Source organism: Canis lupus, chromosome 5 (genome assembly GCF_048164855.1).
Source record: "Canis lupus baileyi chromosome 5, mCanLup2.hap1, whole genome shotgun sequence".
NCBI lineage: Eukaryota > Metazoa > Chordata > Mammalia > Carnivora > Canidae > Canis > Canis lupus.
In genome coordinates, this window is record NC_132842.1 from 57,218,304 (window position 1) to 57,237,034 (window position 18,731).

At 44.9% G+C, this 18,731-nt stretch overlaps 1 protein-coding gene across 16 annotated transcripts in view; it reads left to right on the plus strand.

Moving 5' to 3' along the window:
• Positions 1–18,731, plus strand: part of ARHGEF28 (Rho guanine nucleotide exchange factor 28) — a 288,373-nt gene that overhangs the window by 121,183 nt on the left and 148,459 nt on the right. For 15 of the 16 annotated variants that reach the window (XR_012031376.1, XR_012031375.1, XM_072826802.1 and 12 more), the window contains one exon: positions 2,457–2,750. The exons of the other annotated variant lie outside the window; for it this stretch is intronic. Coding sequence is in view for 13 of the 15 variants with exons in the window: in XM_072826802.1 (XP_072682903.1) it covers positions 2,457–2,750 (294 nt within the window). In the remaining 2 variants the exon portion in view is untranslated. The remainder of the gene's footprint in view (positions 1–2,456; positions 2,751–18,731) is intronic. 16 annotated transcript variants of the gene reach the window in all.

An 18,731-nucleotide genomic window follows, 5' to 3' on the forward strand; every position in this document is an offset into this window, starting at 1 on the left:
ACCTTCAATTTTTTTATGGATAGGATTGGCTTCATTTTTAGAGGAAATATATTTTTTATTTTTAAAAGATTTTATTTATTTATTCATGAGAGACGCAGGGAGAGAGAGAGAGGCAGAGACACAGGCGGGGGGAGAGGCAGGCTTCATTCAGGGAGCCTGATATGGGACTTGATCCTGGGACCCCAGGGTCATGCCCTGGGCTGAAGGTGGCGCTAAACCACCGGGCCACCAGGGCTGCTCAAAGAAAGAGATTTCTAAGTGCTTCTGCAGTCTCTCTGTTACGTGTGAAGGGAAGGTAGACAGTAGACATGCAAACAACACAGACATAGAATTGCAGAGATGTGCAAAGACTTTGCAGCCCTACCTGGGCTTGTTCATCAGATCAATCTGTTGTTCCATTTCTGAGACTGTGGGCATTGTTTTTAAAAGATTATTTACTTATTTATTCATGAGAGACTCAGAGAGGCAGAGACACAGGCAGAGGGAGATGCAGGCTCCCTGTGGGGAGCCTGATGCAGGACTCGATCCCAGGACCCCGGGGTCATGCCCTGAGCCAAAGGCAGATGCTCGACCACTGAGCCACCAGGTGCCCCGTGAGCATTTTTTCTCACATGCTGCTATAATTGATGTAACGCTTTCTACACAAGTTATCATGTTTTAGAGATTCAGTTGGGCATGATTATTGTTACCCTTTCCTTCTTACTACACAAGGAGCCAAGTAATAAATCTTAACCAGTCACTCTGAGGCTCATCCCTACCGGGAGCCCCCTCTTGCTGTGCCTATAGATGTATGTGTATTTTTATTGATAGTCCAGGCATACATCCAATGCATGGTCATACATGAATGTACAAAATATAATGTCCATAAAGAGTAATGGGTATAATGTGCAGTGAAAACCAAGGCATTCCATGTAATTGGGGGGGGGGGAGTGCATTTTTCTGAATTATCTGTGTTCAAATTTAGATTAAGGTTGAACAACTTTAAACAACTGTTGGAGAGGAACAATAGGGAACCAGACCCAGGCAGTTAGCATTTAGAGACTGTGGGCGATTTTAAGCTCTTTTCTCTTTGGTGCCATAATTGGCATCTTTATAAGAAAAAAAAATGTCAAACCTCATTAATGGCATAGAGTTACTTTGGCTCTGTCTCTATTGCCTCTGCCTTTTGGCTTTGGGATTTACATTTATGCCTTCGCTGCCTTTGGCTGCTCCCTCCTTGGTTTTCTTTTACGAAGCCTCTTACAGAGGAGGAATGAGAGTAATAACTAAAATGCCAATCTTAATATTGAAAATTCTGTCATTTTCTTTACTCGGATGCAAGGGTGAGCCTCCTTCCCACTCCTTGTGTGTTAAAGAAGGTCTGCTTGACGGTTCGTGCCCTACTTGAAGGGAGAGCTCTTAACTTTTGTTTTTAAACAAACTCCGTACGGGCACCTGGCAGTCCCTGTTTCTGGACCGTAAATGTCGCCTGTTACAGCTTTCCCAGGGGAGCCTTTCAGAAGCGTGGAGAGCGGATTTCTGTAGTCTGTCCTGGAAGTGCCCAGACTGGGGATGGAGGCTTACATTTTGTGCCTGCACCACTGGGTCATATTTGAAGAACGCAGCAGCAGTTCTCAGTAAGCTGGGATGCTCTTCTCCCTACAGAGGCTCCCATTGGCCGTTTGCTTGGGGGCCAGCGGTGGCTGAGATCACCTTCCTTCCGTCCGGCTGTGATTATGATCATCACAGCAGTGTGGCGGTACGAAGCCCTGGGTGTCCTGCCAAAGGCAGCATAATGTGCCTGGGTAGTAGCTTCCCCCCTGGCCACATGAAGGAGGAGTGTAGGAAGGAAGCACAGGGAGCGGGATTAGATGACCACACACAACAGAACTATTAAGAGGACCGCCAAGGCACAGAAGCTATCCTCAGGAGTGGCAGGAGTCGGGTAATGAGCAACGTCTGTAAGTATTTCTGTGGAGTGCTCTTCACCCACCCTCGCTCACATTCGAAGGAATTCTTTGGAGCTACTTTGTACAACTATCATCTAAATAAACACATAAAAATGTAGGACTTGGGAGGAAGTGGCAGAGGAGGAAAGGACAAAGGCCTTTAAGGAGATGACCTTGAATTGAGGGGTTGGGGTAAGTGGGGTAAAGCTACAAGGTGAAGGTGTGCCAAATAACAATGTTCGACGATGATAGGAGAATAGATATGGAGGTGCTCAGAGCTCATAAAAGTTGTTTTTAAAATCAGGAGTCACTGAAAGAAGATAGAATGAGCTTTAATCCGGCCGCATGAGCGTGGCAGCATGGGAAGATACCTGGCTACATTTCTATTCTCTTCTGCCTTTTGTGCTCCTGGAGCGGGGGGTCTGCGTAGGCAGTGCAGGGAGGCTGGTGACTCCTGACTTGGACACCGGGTGAGCATCTCCTTTATTTAGCCTCTAGGTGTGAACTGTTTACTGTCTTGTTGTCTAGGGCATGGGCTTCAGGAGACGGTGACGGTGTCTGTATGCCTCTGCTCAGAAGGTTACTCCCCAGTGACCATGGGCTCCGGCTCAGTGACCTACGTGGACAACATGGCTTGCAGGCTGGCTCGTTTGCTGGTCACCCAGGCTGATCGCCTCACAGCCAGTAGTCATCAGACCTTTCTGACTCCATTTGCCCTGACGGTGGGAGCATTGCCTGCTTTGGACGAGGAGCTGGTGCTGGCTCTGACCCATCTGGAGTTGCCTCTTGAGTGGAGTGTCTTGGGAAATTCTTCACTTGAAGGTGAGTCTTCACCAGAAAATTCAGATGTCTTTCCTCGATGTGACGTTAAGAATGTGCCTTACAATTTGTTGTCTGTCTCCCTGGGTTGGTTTTCCTGAGCATTTTTGACCTGAGCCTTATTCTGACATGACTGGATTCCCTGAGATCCTGAGTCACTTGACTCTGGGCTGGTTGATGCTCCTCAGCTCTACTCCAGGTGGCGGAGAGCTTTGCCTCAAGGAGGGAAGGACTGTTTCTTGGTGGCAAGCTCTTGAGCCAGCTGCTTTGGAGTGTGGCTCTACTTCCATTGGCACCTGTTCATGCTGTGCCATTTTGCCAAGAAGGTAGAGTCATCAAGCAAGGAAAGGCAGGCAGCCGGCTCTGTGGGAACGCTAAGAACAAGTGTGGCGTGCAGGAAATGAAACCGATGCATCGACATCTTTAAAATACCAGAGTCACCGAGAGCCTTCAAACATTTGCACTAACTTTGGGATAAACCTCGTGATGGATCCTGTTGATTAAAAGACTGAATAGGCTCTTAACATCAATCGTGGCATCTGTGTGTGAACAAAGATGGGTGTTTTATGTAAGTCCATGCCAGGCAGGAGGCTGACCCGCTCAATAGATACTTCTTACGGTGATAACTAATCACAGAATTTTATTAGAAATAGATATTGGTTTATATTTTACTGAACACACATATACTTGTGCTGTCTTTCTGTGTTATTGTATGACTTTAGTGGTTGGATGATGCTGTTTTTGAGAGTTTCTACTTCCTTTTTCTTTTCTTTTCTTTTTTTTTTTTTTTTAAGATTTTATTCATTTATTCATGAGAGACCCAGACAGAGAGGCAGATACACAGGCAGAGGGAGAAGCAGGCTCCTTGCAGGGAGCCCGATGCGGAACTTGATCCCCAGTCCCCCGGGGTCACGCCCTGAGCCAAAGGCAGATGCTCAACCACTGAGCCACCCAGGCGGCCCCAGGAGTTTCTACTTTCTGACAAATTCTGATTACAGACTGGTTTAAATTTGATTGTGGATAAGATTAAATGCGCTAATTGAGGTAAAGGGTTGTGATTTTTGTAAACAGGATCATATGGCCATAAACCACAGACAGAGAGGATCTCCACTTGTTTCTTTCAAACAGGGTTAAAGTAAAACTCTCTTGGGATATTAAAGATGTTTCTTATTCCTTAAGATCTTGGATGAGACCAGTCACAATCCTCATTCAGTGCTGAGCCATGTCTGCCTCCTGTGTGCTGATTCAACTGTATGGTAGCTGATTGGGATGTGTAAGGGGTGGTATCTGTTCTCCTCACCATTATCTCCAAGGATCTACCAAATGGCTTGGAACATATCAAGTGTTCCAGAAGTATTTGTGGTATGAATGGAAGTTGTATTTGGGACCTTCAGAAGGAAGTTACACATCCTAGACATCACTATTGTTATTCATATGTATATAAAAATGTACCTGTTTTCTGGCTAAGGAATTTATTCATGTTCATATGAATATATAACTTGTATATACGTAAACGGCTACATATATATAGGAGCATGTTCCTGTATATTCAAACATACCTGTATATGTACATACATATCTATAGATCTATGTCTGTGTGTGTGTGTGTAGTGTGTGTGTATATATATATATATATATATATACATATTTATATATATGTGTGCTTTCTGACTAGGGAACTTCTTTTTCTTAAGCTTCCTGGCCTTTTAAAAACTCTAATATAGAGGTTGTTTCACTTTCTAGAAGGGCAGATTCATTTTAACAAAGGCATAAAGTTTTCATACTTTTTCACCAGTCACTGCACTAAAGGCCACAAGTAAAGTGCCTCCAAGACCCCAGGAGCAGCACTTGCAGGTCGGAAGGAGGCTCCTTCCCTAGCCCAGCACCTCCCTCAGCATAGGGGCTTGGAGTCTGCAATGGGTTAATTTGTGCCCCTGCAGGCGACAGATTGTTGAAGATTATATGACTTAATAATTGCACTTGGAGGGCACCTGGAGGGCTCAGTGGTTGAGCGTCTGCCTTTGGCTCAGGGCGTGATCCCGGGGTCCTGGGATCGAGTCCCACATCGGGCTCCCTGTGAGGAGCCTGCTTCTCCCTCTGCCTGTGTCTCTTGTCTTTCTTTCTCTGTCTCTCATGAATAAGTAAATAAAGCCTTTCAAAAGAAAATAATTGCACGTGGATAACTTAAACTAAGAGCCTTCAAAATGAGATTCATGTTACACACATGCTATATTTTCATCCTAAAATTTAGAAATGAATTACTATTTCTTAACCTTTAATCTATAGATTGGCAATAGTACATACATATAGCTTTTTGTGTGTTGCAGGTGAATGTCTGCTCAGTCACTGAAGATAGATAAACATAAGTAAGTTGGCTGAGCACTAGGCTAACTACCAAGTTGGCAAGGGTCACCTAACTGCCATTTTTATTGCTATTTGGAAATGTATTCGTGTTTTATAAGCTCCCATTGGTCATGGCCTTTGGTTTATCCATATCCTTACAGTAGGCAAATTTATGTCACCAAGGGGTTCTTTAATGTGCATGAGATATATTTTATGGGAAAACAATTCTAGTGTCATCGTCATTGAGAATCTATGTTTTGGAGCTAGGGTCAAATCCTGACCCTGCTGCTAGGAGGCATCCTGGGCAAGAACCCTTCAGTTCTTATGTCATAAGAGTTTTGGTTTCTGAAAAGAAGCATTATAGTACCCACCCCACTGGCTTGTAATGATTACATTAGGTAATATAGAATGAATCTTCTATAACAGTATCTGAATATACTTAGTTCTCAGTAAAAGTTAACTTCCATGTGTGTATGTGAATGGATTTCCATATATAGAGCATGTTGTATGTACATATGTAGAATGCAAATTACATTTGCTCTGGACAAATGAGGCTACAAAGGATAAAATCTTGGGATTGTAAACCATTTCTTGAAAATCTCTAGGAAATTCTCTAGGCTTTCTCTTAGAATAATTTACAGTGCCTAGACCTATAATGGTACTTGCTGACTACATCACTTTTCATATGGGTGGAGTTAATACCCTTTTTTCTTTTGGCTCCTCTGAGTGGGTGAATTCCACTACCTTATCTTAAAGTTTGCTGATCCTTTTTCCTATTTGATCTAGTCTTCTGCTGAAACTTTGTAGTGAATTTTCATTTCACTTATTATATTCTTGAGCTCTATGATTTCTGGTTGGTAGTTGGTTGTATTTTCTAATTTTTTGTTGTTGTTGAAATCATCACTGTGTCCACACATTGGTTTCCTAACATCAGAGAGGATCTTTGTGATGTTATTTCGAACTCTGTTTTGGATAAATCACTTATCTCCATTAAGATTGATTTCTGGAAATTTTCGTATTCTTTTGTTTGGAATCTCTTCTCCTTTTCTACATTTTCTTTCACTCTTTGTGTTGGTTTCTGCACATTGGATGAAGAGACAACTCTCCCAGTCTTGACTGACTGGTCTTCCGTGATGAACCTTGGTCAGCCTAGCCCAAATTCCTATTTGCTTCCCAAACTTTCGTGATTGCCCAAGTTGCTATCTTTATTCTTAGTGGCCCCCAGTAGTTGAGGGTGTGCCAAATCCCATCAGTGTCCTGTAGGGGAGGATCTCCGTCACCACCCAGATGCAGGCTGATAAAGTCTACCCTCAGTCATGAGCTGGAACAGTGTGCAGTCAAATCCCTTGCAGGAAAAGAATAGGAGATGGGCATTTTTTGTTTGTTTGTTTGTTTGCTTCCACTGTGCTGAACCCTAGGGAGATAGTTACAGTAAGGGTTTCCGTGTACACCCATTAACAACTACTTCTTCATCCTTTACAGTCCTGCGGGACTCATGAATACATTGGCTGTCAGAGCTAAAGCAGTCTGAGGAGCTGTCCCTCAGGTGGCAGCTGTAAAATCTGGGATGCCAGATGTGTGTACAGGCTGCTTCCAGAGAGATGCCAGTGACCTGGATTTATTGTTGGAATGAACCAAAGCAAGAAGGTGGGGGGAATTGCCCACTGGCTCTCTTGAGGTCCAGGGAGGATCATCAGTCAGCTGCTACATGCATGCCAATTAGTAAATGGACCCTGCAGTTTATGAAGTATGCAGTCAAATCCCTTCCAGGGAAAGACCGGGAGATGTGTCTTTCTGCCGGTTCCTCTATGCCAAGCCCTCAGGGGATAGTTATGGTGAGTGTTCATCTGCCTGTTAAGAACTACTTCTTTGCTGTAGTCCCGTAGGATTCTTGGATGCAAGCCCCGCTGGCTTCCTCAGCTAGATGGAGGCTTTCAAAGTTGGGGTGCTAGATTTGATCCAAACATTTCATTCCTCAGGGAGAAGCTGGGAACAGGGGTTCCCTCCTGATTGGATGGTGCTGTGCCAGGGGTAGAGTTGATGGTGAGTGTGTCTCAGCTTTTTGTACCCATGCTGATATGGGTGTTTCCACATTCACATAGTTGCTGGATTTCTCTCAAAGAGAATTGTTGGGTGTGTAGCTCTACATTGGGCAATTCTACGGGAGCAGGAGAGTTCAGGAGTCTCCAATGTCAACAACCTGGTCCTTTTTCAATTTAGTAGAATTTTCATCTGAGCAGTTTAGGATCTTGTAAATGCTCGATGCATCCTCTCCTAATGAACCTATTTTATTAGTGCTGCTTATCTGCAAGGTAGAGAAATAATACCAGACTAAGAAACAGTGGCCTGTGGCCCACTGGAGTTCATTGTGTGTTAAGTAATAGTGGCATCGTAAGTGGAAAACAGTTTCTTTCCTAGTAATTATTTCTAATACTTTTTCAGAAACTATTGAAAGCTTCACCATTTGCACTTAAAAATTATTTGGGTTTATTTATTTATGCTTTTTGTGGGGTAAATGGATGTGCTGAATGGGGATTACTTGACGTCTGTAATGACTCTTGGAAAAGTCTGTTGGAAGCCTTACCTGGGAAGCGGGACTGTGTTTCCTTGCTTTTTGCATTTTGTAATACTTTACTTTTTGCCGTTTCAATCAATGAGCTTTATCAGGAAGGCCTGAGATCCTGGAGAAGGGCCAGGCTGAACAGAGTATTGTGTGTCATAAAGAAAAGCAGAGATTTTTCTTGGCCCTGTTTCTTACCCATCATTACTCACAATGCAACTTTATGTTCTAGGGAAGGAAATATCTCTGGTTTTATTTAATTTTGTGACATAAATAAAATTGGATTTCTGTTTCATAAAATTAAACCCAGTTCTTTGAAATAGCTTTCATGATAAAAAGCTTTTTGCAGAATGTCACGACCCCATATTTACAGTAAAACTTGGAGTAGAGTACTATATCCAATAAAATGTCACAATTTATCTTTTTCTTTGAGTACTTTAGTACTCAACTAAGTTTTTTTTAAATAAAGAGTGTTATTTCTCAGAGATTGACATAATTTTGACAAATTAACTGGAATAAGGTATTTTGTTTCATTTCCTTGGTGCTCAGATAACTTGTGGGTTAGTCTTCCCTTCCTGCTCAACCAGGTTACTTTATTTGTGCTCCCAGAAGGTTGACATGGCTGGCAAGCACCAGGCTTGCCATGTCCAGCGGGAAGGCTACCATTTGAGTAAAGATCCCAAAGGGACAACAAATACCATCTCAGAGGATTGATGGCATTGCCTTTAGGAACATAATAGCTCCTATCCCCACCTGTGGATTAAGTAGAGGTGGTCCTGGTTAAGCATTTTCATAGAAGAAAAATAAGCTTACTTATATTTTAAAAAAACCAAACTCATAAAGACTATCTCTCTCGGCATATATTTACATTTACAAACCAGTATTTAGCAACAATTTATGTATTTAAGACCTTTTTTCCCTACGTAATTTTTTTTTTTTAAAGATTTTATTCATTTACTCATGAGAGACACAGAGAGAGGCAGAGACACAGCAGAGGGAGAAGCAGGCTCCCCATGGGGAGCCGGATGCAGGACTTGGTCCCAGGACCCAGGGTCACGACCTGAGCCGAAGGCAGACGTTCAACTGCTGAGCCCCCAGGCGTCCCTGCTTGAGTAAATTATCACAAAAAGTGAATTTGGATTTTTCTATAGTTCTCTATGCAAAATAGTTCACATGTTTAGAAGTCTCCTTAGAAGCACAAAATTTTAATTATGGAAAAGGTGGAATTCTTATAACAGTTATGAAAACACAACACAGTCTTTTTTGGCCAGCTTTATTGAGACAGAGTTACCCTACAACATTGTGTAACTTTAAGGTGTGAGGGGTGTTGATTTGATCCACTTAGACACTGCAGAATGATTACCGCTGAGCATTAGGTAACAACTCCATCCTGTTACATAAGTACCATTTCCTTTTAAGAAAAGTGACACCATGGAATGAATCTGCAGGGCATACATAATACAATTTTTAAATAAAGAAAGAAAATGTTATCTGGTAGTTTTAAAGAGTTAAATGTTACTCCTTGCCTTTATCGTTGATTCTGTGAATGGAAGAGATTTTGAGGGTAAGCCGGCTGAGCTTGTGAAATGTCTCTGCAGGGCTGTCTTGGGCATAAACACAGCCACTGTATTCAGGGAGCCAGCTTTTCTTTCTGGAGCTGTCTCCCGAAAAGTAATGGGTGGAACTGATAGGACCCACTGAAAGTGGCTTAGATAATTTATTGATTTTTCCAAGATGAGAATTGTTGAGAATCAAGAAATTTGAGAAGTGTATTAGTTGCAGAGTACACGTGGCAAGGGCAAGTCCAAGCAGTACCGGCCTGAGCAAAAACAAGTCCCACTGTTATTAATGTTGACTTACAGGAAAAGTGGAAGCCTCGTCAGGGACCACCAGTTAAATGCATGCAGGTCTCACTGTTACTAAGAAAGGTGGTTAGCATGATGCTCTATTTTATTAATAAGATCTTCATACATTAGTTCCCCTGGAAGGAGGATCTTTGCTTTTCTACACTTTACAACTCACGGGGGGAGAAGGGAAAAGGTGCAGAAGGCCAAAAGGACTTTGGAAGGGATTTTATAAAAGTGGAGGTCATTTGGCAACGTTAAACTATGCTTTGTTTAGTGTTACCTTAAGGAATTTAAAGGGTGGTTACATTGCCCCCCCCCTTTTTTTTTTTTTTTAAATCTTGGGAAAAGCCATTAAGTGATATACAGGACAGCTCGTAACTAAAGACGAAGTGGGAACTGCCGATTTTCTGCAGCATCTACCAGCAGAAGGAAGTGTGTGGGCCTGCAGTGTTTGCCATGGGGAAATCCCTGTTGTCCTCTCTTTGAATAGAGGAAAGAGAACAGTGACCAGTAACCAGCAAGACTTAACACTTGAGATACATAGAGCTCTGCTGGGGTTTTTGTCCTTGAGTAGGATTTGCTAGTTGTAGAGATAGAAAAATAATAATAATAATAAAGGCTCAGGGGCATATGCCCTGTTGGTTGGCCTCCACTCGTGGTCCCAGCCTGATTAGCCAGGGGATGGCATATGGACTTACGCGAATGCCTTGCTGTCTCACTGCCTGGGAAATGTCAGCTTAGTTTCTCTGGCCCAAAGCTTTTTACCGGACAGCAGCTTGAAACAACATCAGCTGGTGTCCCACTGGCTGGTGGGAGACTCAGAAAGGACAGATTTATTACAAAATGCAGGCTTTCCGTTTGAAAAAGATGGAGGAGTGTAGAAATTAGTGCATGACAGGTACCAACTAACTCTGAGGTTTTAAGTGGTTTTCTTGGAAACCTTGACATTTTTCAAGCAGCTACGTACACGCTCAATATTACTCTCAGCCTCCTGTTACTTCTGATAGTATCTCACGGAACAAACCTCGCCACACTTGGCTTTTCTGACATTTTAGGCTGGAATTCTGTTCCTTCGGTTGCTAAGGTAACCCGGTGTGTGAAGGCTAGTGGTGGAGAGAATGGTTTTTAGAATCGGTTTCAGGTTAAATCCATAGCATTGCTGCACATTACTTAGAACGCGTACACAAACATGCATCATTTGTGACGTTTTAAGTCTTTAAAAAAGTTTTCTCTGTCTTCCATCCCCCATTTTTTTTAGACTTTCTTTTTAAGGAGTGGGTTTCCTGGCAATAAAGAATTTAATATGAAATTGAACTCTCAAGGAAAAGGAACCCCCCATCAAATAAGCTGAATTCACTTGTCAGTTAAACTCTTATTAACCGCATTCTCTGTTGAAGATATTACATTTTAAAGATGAGGAGGCAGCTTAAAGTTCTCCTTAAAAAAATCGGTTTTGTACTTAGATCTGGCACCTATGGCCCTTCAACTGCAATTCAGAATTAAATATTTATTCTCAAATCAGAGATAGAGCAGAGGGTTGTGTTCAGGTTACTTTGGCCCTCTCTTAGAGTTTTCAAGGAAGAAAAATGTAAGTGGAAAGTACTATTACTATTTTTTCAAACAGCCTACCCTAATGTGCTTCCGGAAGCATTCAGGACAGGGGAAGGTTTTGGAATTTCCCTCTGGGTGGCCACGTCCCGCTCCTGCGCCTTTCCTCTGGAAACCCCTCAAACGCTGCGCGATGCATATGACAGTTTTTGCCTGCACTTGGGGGACTAACGTTGAATTTGAAAATGACCGTATCCAAGGATCCTATTAATGCTGAAGGCAAAAAACTAAAATGTCTGCTTTTTTTCCCCATAGACTTCAGAGTATCTAAATCTCGAGAAGCCCCAGTAGCTCATTTTTGCTTTTGTTTCCCTTGCCTTCGGGGACATGTCTAGCCAGAGGCTCTGCGGCCGGGGTCAGGAGCCCCGAGTGCCGAGCAGGGGTTGCCTGGCTCTGGGGAGGTGCTGAACGCCGCCGCTGAAACAGACAATGTGCTAGATGTTGTCTAACTGAATTTATTTTATTATTATTTTTTTAAATAAATTTATTTTTTATTGGTGTTCAATTTGCCAACATATAGAATAACACCCAGTGCTCATCCCATCGTGTCCCCCTCAGTGCCCGTCACCCAGTCACCCCCACCCCCTTCCCACCTCCCTTTCCACCACCCCTAGTTCATTTCCCAGAGTTCTAACTGAATTTAAATTTAAAAAAAATGAAAAAGAGTATTTGACTGCTGGCAACTACCTTGTATTGCTTTATTTAAAAAAAAAAAAAAAAGAATAATTGGCTTTAAAACAAGTGGTGCTTGCGGGTTAAAGGCTGGTGGTGCAGGGGACGCGAGGGAGAGCCCCAGAGAGGGTGGGCCGTGAGGCCGCCGAGGGCTGAGAGTTCTTAGGGCCCAGGCAGCCCGAGTCCTCGGGCGCTGCTCTGCACCACGTGGCCCCAGCGAACATTCAAAGGCCTTGTCTTGACTCCAGAATGTGCACCATTGTCTGAGCGTGAGCCTCTGAGGGTGGAACTGCCCCCTCAGATCTTTTATGATCCTGTCCCAGGTTCTGGTTCATAGTGATTCCCACATAGCTGCTTTCTCTGCCCTCCAGTTGTAGCTGCCGCAGCTTTTGCCTTGCAGGTTTTCATGAGACAGTGCGTGTGTGTAGCCACACATCAGGCTGACGCATGCAGACTCAGGTGACCCTGGGCCCCTACGACTGGTGTGGCTTAGCTCCCTCTGTTTGGTTTCCTCGCTCTCATTCTGTTGCCTTGTCTTTCCTGCCCTCCTTGCTTTTTCCTCACCTTGTACATAATTATTTCTTTGCCTGTAAGAATTTGAGCTCTGGGGGTGCAAAGGTCTGGGTTCCGATCCCTGATGCTCCCGGTAGTGCCTGAGTGAATCTGGGCAACTGCGTGATAGTGTCAAGGCTCAGTTTCTGCCCCTGTGAAACGGGGATAATCCTAGGCCTTCACTCCTGCAGTGGCTGCCAGGATCAAACAAAGTAACACTTGCAAGTTGCCTAATAAATGTTAGATGGAAGCAAGGAGTATAAAGTCCTTACGGTCACTGGCACCTGATAAGAATGAAATAACAAAGGTGATGGTGGTGGTTCGTTCCTTTGCTTTCATTCATATGTGACAGCTGCCCACCTAGACTTCAGGTGAACATTTTCCAACCTCTCCACCCTCAACCTCATTCCAGGTAGGGGGCAGTTTAACCACTGGTCTCCTGTTTGGTTTATCTGGTTGACCTTCCTTCTCTGTGCTCACCAGAACATCCTTTCCTAGGTGTGGACTTTGCGCTGAAGGACGGGATAACACTTCCCACCAGAGCTGAGTGTTTCTCAGTCTAGCCCTTTGGACCCAGGGCTCAGGCTTCCAGGATAAGGGCAGTGAGTGGGTCCTGCCCACCTGTAGGTGAGAAGTCGGTGTCCTGCTTGTGCTTCCGTTCAGACTCTAGAGCAGAGATTGCTAAGGTTGCCAAGATAGGACGAGTCTACACTTTCTCTGCTTGCCAATGATAAAACGAGACTGCAACGTATTTTCATTCTCTCCCAAACAGAATAGGGTTAGTTGGGAGGATGTCTGGCAGTTCCACAGGTTCCCGCATGGTGCGAGAGGGGAAAGGATGCTCAGTGCGTAGTAGGCTGTCAGCAAATACCAAATGAATGAATGAATGAATGAATGGTGAACACAAACAGGAGCTTGAAGAAATCTGAGCAAACGGTTTAAAACAAACCTAGTGCACAGACTGGGAAGTAGGTGTGGCATAATCGTTGCTTTTGGCACCTAATGGCCGCCTGGTGCCTGAGGCTCGGCTGCAGCACACGCGTCCTGGAGGCACATCTGGTGTCTTAGATGCGATTGTGGTGCCTCCTGATCAGGCAGCTGCCTGCCTTAAATGATGCCGTTAAATCACAACCAGAGGGAAAGCCCTTTGGAGTAGATCACGTCTCTATTTAGTGGCAGTTGTGCTTTCTGTATGGAAGACGTCAGACCAGTGTCTACTGCTGAGAACGCCCCGGCCCCGGTACTGGCCTGCATAGTTCTCGACAACCCTGTGTCGTGCGATGCCTGCATTATGCCCCCTGACATTCCCGGGTCATGCGTGGGCTGGGAGGGTAACACTTCACATCAGGCACCACGAAATCGAAGAATTAAGGGGTCTTCCCACAGCTGCGTTTCTGTATGTGTTCAAATCCGGATCTTCCAACTCACCTCTGTGCTCTACAGCGTTGTGTCTGGGCTCTCGTGTGCTCTCCTGAGGCTCACGTTGCATAATGCAGTCTGGACAGGGCCCCAGGGAGTGAGGGCCAGAAATTGGACTGCCTCCTTTGGCTTCTGATAAGGACTTTTTAGTGTTCCAGCCGCGTTACCACCGGATCCACAAGGTAACATAGAGTATAAGCCACCTGGAGGAGAAACAGACCCCCGAAGTGCGTTCCAGAGTTGTCTATCGTGGTATGAATCCCATGGAACATGCGGAGTCACCTTTTTCCCAGATTTGCAGCGAGGGGTGGGAATCTGAGCGTCTCCAACATATCTGATTCAGAAAAGCTAAGCCCCACCCTTAAGCTTGCAACTCCGCTTCGTCTCCCTTTGCCTCGATGATCCAGCCGTGCCTGCCCTGTTGGTTCTGTTTCCTTATCTTTCCTACAAACCTGTTTGTATTTGCAGTTCCTGTTCTGGACCCAACAACCTTGCATATTCTATGTGAAAGGGTGATTTTTTTTTTTTTTTATATAAACACTCGGATTAGACCACTTAAAGATACCATCACCCATGACTTCTCCTCCCATTTCGTGGAGACTCCTCAATAGGAGATCGTATGTGATGCTCATGCCAAATACTCTTTTGTGCCCTGTAACGTTTTGGCAATATATATATTTTTTTCATTCTCTTTACTTTTTTGCTCAACATTTTGGCATAAAATCTGTAAATTTTCAGGTCATGATACGTTGATGGCGGTTGTAGGTCCAATAGTTTTGTGATTTCTGTTCATATTCTTTGTGTCTAAGCCTAGAGCTGTAACTCGTCAGGCAGTGGGTTCGCAGACCAGGCGTTCATTCCAAACAAAAATGGGCTGGCATGATGCTCTTCAAAGACAAGGGACCTTGTCTCCCTTTGTGTCCACAGGGCCTGGCAGGTAGTACTCAGTCCTCGTGTCTTCCTGTGTTTGTCTACTGGATGTCTCAGGTGCAAACCTTGAGATTGCCATAAATACTTATGTGGTTTGGAAACGAGAGGACAACTTATTTTCATGATTTGGATGCATGTGAATTAAATATATTTTGTTCCTGAACTTAAGGTGTTGAGTACATTTCCATGGCTGCTCTTGGGACTTGTGAAACGTTAGTAAACTCTGGAACGTGGAAGTACTTCTGAATTAAATTGTATTGGAAAGTATTTGCTTCTAGGTTTTTGTTCCTCTCGTATCTATCTTTAGTACTTTGCTTACAACCTTTGAGGATGTATCTTGGTTTGGGGGCAAGTATTGTAGATTAAAAATGACGTGGAGGAGCCACAAGCTTTTTTTTTTTTTTTTTAGTTATTGTTCATTGGTGAAATTTTTAGCTAATAGATCATAGGAGGTGATAGGGAAGACATAAAAAGGCAGCATAGGTAGGGATTTTGTTAAGTACTTAGTGAAAGTAGGAGATCTTAACCCTGATATTATAATTGGAATCACTTGGGAATCTTTTAAATGTTTTTTTATTTATGATAGTCACAGAAAGAGAAAGAGAGAGAGAGGCAGAGACATAGGCAGAGGGAGAAGCAGGCTTCATGCACCGGGAGCCTGATGTGGGATTTGATCCCGGGTCTCCCGGATTGCGCCCTGGGCCAAAGGCAGGCACCAAACTGCTGCGCCACCCAGGGATCCCACTTGGGAATCTTTTAGAAAAAGAAATTAATGCCTGCCCTAGAAATTCTGTTTTCATTTTCTGGGGAAGATCTTTTTTTTTTTTTTAATTTATTTTATTATTATTGTAATTTTTTTAAATTTTTAAAATCTAAATTCAATTTGGCAGCATACAGTAAACACCCAGGGCCCATCCCATCACATGCCCGTCACCCACTCACCCCATCTGCCCACCCTCCTCCCCTTCTGCAGCTCTGTGTTCGCTTCTGGGGGGTCCTTAGACACGGCTCTGCGTGTCGGGGGGAGACCTGTGGGCCTACAGGACCCAGGGCAGCTCCGGTCCCCTCCTCCCCGGCGTGGCCCCTCTGTTCCGGGGATGCCGCTGACTTTACAGTAGCCGTGGCCTTGCTTCCCCTTCAGATGCTTCTGCCTACGTGGTCCTGATCCTGAACAGCGTGCTGTGGGTTTCACTCGGCGAGGTCCCGCGGTGATGGAGATGCGCTCTGTGTGCTCTCCCGTGGCCCCCCGACAGCATCAGGGTTCTTGGGGGGTTTCTGTGTTAGCCCGTGGCTGTGGTTCACGTACCGGCAGCGGCCACGGCACTGCTTCGCGTGGCCTCCGCCTCCCTGCGCCTTCGTGGCTGTCGGGGCCGGGCCTCCCGGGCTCGGCGGGCACCTGGGCTCGCAGCTCGTGGAGGCCGCCGTGTCATTCTGGGGCCCAGGGCTTCGATGGAGCCCTTAGTCTTCCACTGCCCGCAGCCCTGGTGCCCGGCGGGGTGCCCGACGTCACCCCTGCTCCGCTGTCCGTGGCGGGGTGGCTGGGCCAGCTGTGCCCGTGGCGCCTCCGGACGTCTGCCACGAGGACGGTGAGCGTCCTTCTGTTCCAGGCACAGTAGTCGCAGAGCTGCTGGCCCTGGCCAAGCGGGAGGAGACCTATTTATTTGGTTAAAAACACCTTTTAAGCACCCACCCCGCTGCTGCCAGATTGTATGACCCCCTTTTCACAGCTTGTTTTCCTGACTGCTGTTAACAATCTGAAACTCTATAACAAGTGGAATTATTTATATATGTCACCGTGTTTCCTATTTCAGGCTCTTCGCCTGGTTCTGGGCTCCGAGCTTCCGAGCGGAATGAGAAAGCTGTGAGGTCCCCCAGTAGTCTTGTCTTAAAAGGGGATGCAAGAGGTTTAGATGTTCCCTTTTGGCTTTTTTTTTTTTCTTGAAAGAAAATTGTGTCCCATGTAACCATGCGGTACGTCTTACCAAGGGGAGATTGGGGTGACTTAGCAATTCCATTCTGGGGTGGCTGGTTGTGACCTCATGCGGACATACATGTTGGGGAGTGTCCTTGTGCCTCTGTGTTTGTTATGTTACCTGATCTTAGCCAGTCTCTTCCTGTTATTATTTAAGAAAGAAAAAAAAAATGGAAATGTTCTCAAACATGCCATGTTTGGAATTTGTTAAGAATTGAAAACCCTACCTTCCAATAAAATGAGTTTAAAGGTCAAAAACTTAAAGGATAAAAGAAAAATGAGTTTGTCAGTAGCCTTTGAAGATAACAAGCCTGTTAAGCAGATATCTGGCAGGTGTGTGCACTGCTTCATTTTTAGATGTTTTGGGATTCCAGATGTCACTTTACAGGCGGAGGGGGACTGTGCCGAGTCACACAGGTCAGAGAGCAAATGCACAGCCAAGTCCGTGGTATTTCGCTGCAAGGGCTCATTTACATATTTGAAACATAAGACTTTACCTTCTTAATCTGGGTAAAGAAATAGTATGAACCACTGAGAATGTAAATGCATTTGTGCAGCGGGACATTTCCTTGTTATCGTTTCCAGTTTGAGTGTTGCTGGAGGCTGGCTCCCCACGTAGCACCCCACGGCCTGCTGGCAAGACGAAAACCGAGCTGCGTGGGCTGGTATGGGAGATGGCCTCGTGGAGCCCCAGCAGCCCTTTCAAGGGGCGGGGCAGGATTGGGGTGGAATGAGAACTTGAAGCTTGGTTTAATGATGTTCTTCTAATGCAAAGGAGGGGTGGTGGGCAGGGCAGGAGTTGGATTAGGGTTGGATAGGGATCACCGGGTCCTAAAGATTGGTTTTAGAGCTTAAACTGATGCTTTTTGCAGAAGAGTTGATGGGTCTTGAAGGATGGATGAGCACAGAATCATTTGTGCAGGGAAGAGTCTCCTGGAGTAGGAAAGTCACGCTAATGAAGACCATGGGAAAGTCAAGTCCTGTTAATGCAGATGACCAGTTGTGTGGAGGACTGGCTAGTTTTTGCCATCAGTGTCCAAACTCTGTGAGAGTACATCGTTTCTGCTCACAGATTTTAGTTGAAGTATCAGAGGTGGAACCAAGAATGATCGAGGCTCCAAATAGCAGCTGTCGTCATATCCCTAAAGCTAACTTTCATGGGGACTCATCAGGGAAAGAGCCCCCTTGCTCATATATTCATTCATTCATTCATTCATTCATTCATTCAATATGCAGATATTTCCAGTTGCATACAGGTGCCGGGTGCTGTGGGGTAGAAGACAGTCCCACCTCTCTGGCTTTTCCTGCAGTGCGATGCGGGATGCTCTGGATGTCTCTCCCGTTATGGCTGTAGCCAGTAGCCTTATTTAACTTGCAGTTCACATTCTCATTGCACGTGGATCCTGAGTGTTCGGATTCTCAGGTTTAGATAAGGCTTGTTGTAAGGTGTGTCTTGGTGTCTAGGGAGTTCGTGGGCCTACCTTTTTTGTTAATGTAAGCAAATCTATTCTTTCCTTCTATTTTCATATTTGAGTATTGCAGTAGAAATATTTCCAGTGTAATATTTATCCTGAGCCAGTTGGGTTCCAGGCACTGAGCACTGGGGTAGAAATACAGGTGTGCAAACTCCATACAGATAAGGCAATTTGAATACACCCAAATACTGGAGATTTTAACAGTTGCCATTCAGTTCCACAGATACTGGATGACTTCGGTTTGTCAGATACTGTGATAGGTGTGGAGAATAATACAACCCCTCAGCCTGTACAGTGATAAGACTGCGTAATGGAAAGCCGCAAACACCGCAGGGAAAACTCAGACACACAGATGAGCCAAGAGCCCTTTGCCGTCTGAAGAGGCATAGGCTGAGTTTTTTAAGCAGAGCACTAGGGCGGCTTTGCCAGCAGTGATGGAATCCCAGGACCTAGGAGATGCGCCAGAGCACCTCTGTGAAGTATGAGAACCACCATATTCTCAAGTTTTCTGGACATGCGAAACCCATTTCTGTCCTCGCTTCTCATCAGGGGAGGAGCATCTCTGAGGATGGAGAGTGGGAACAGGGACTCCTTTATGGTTGTGGC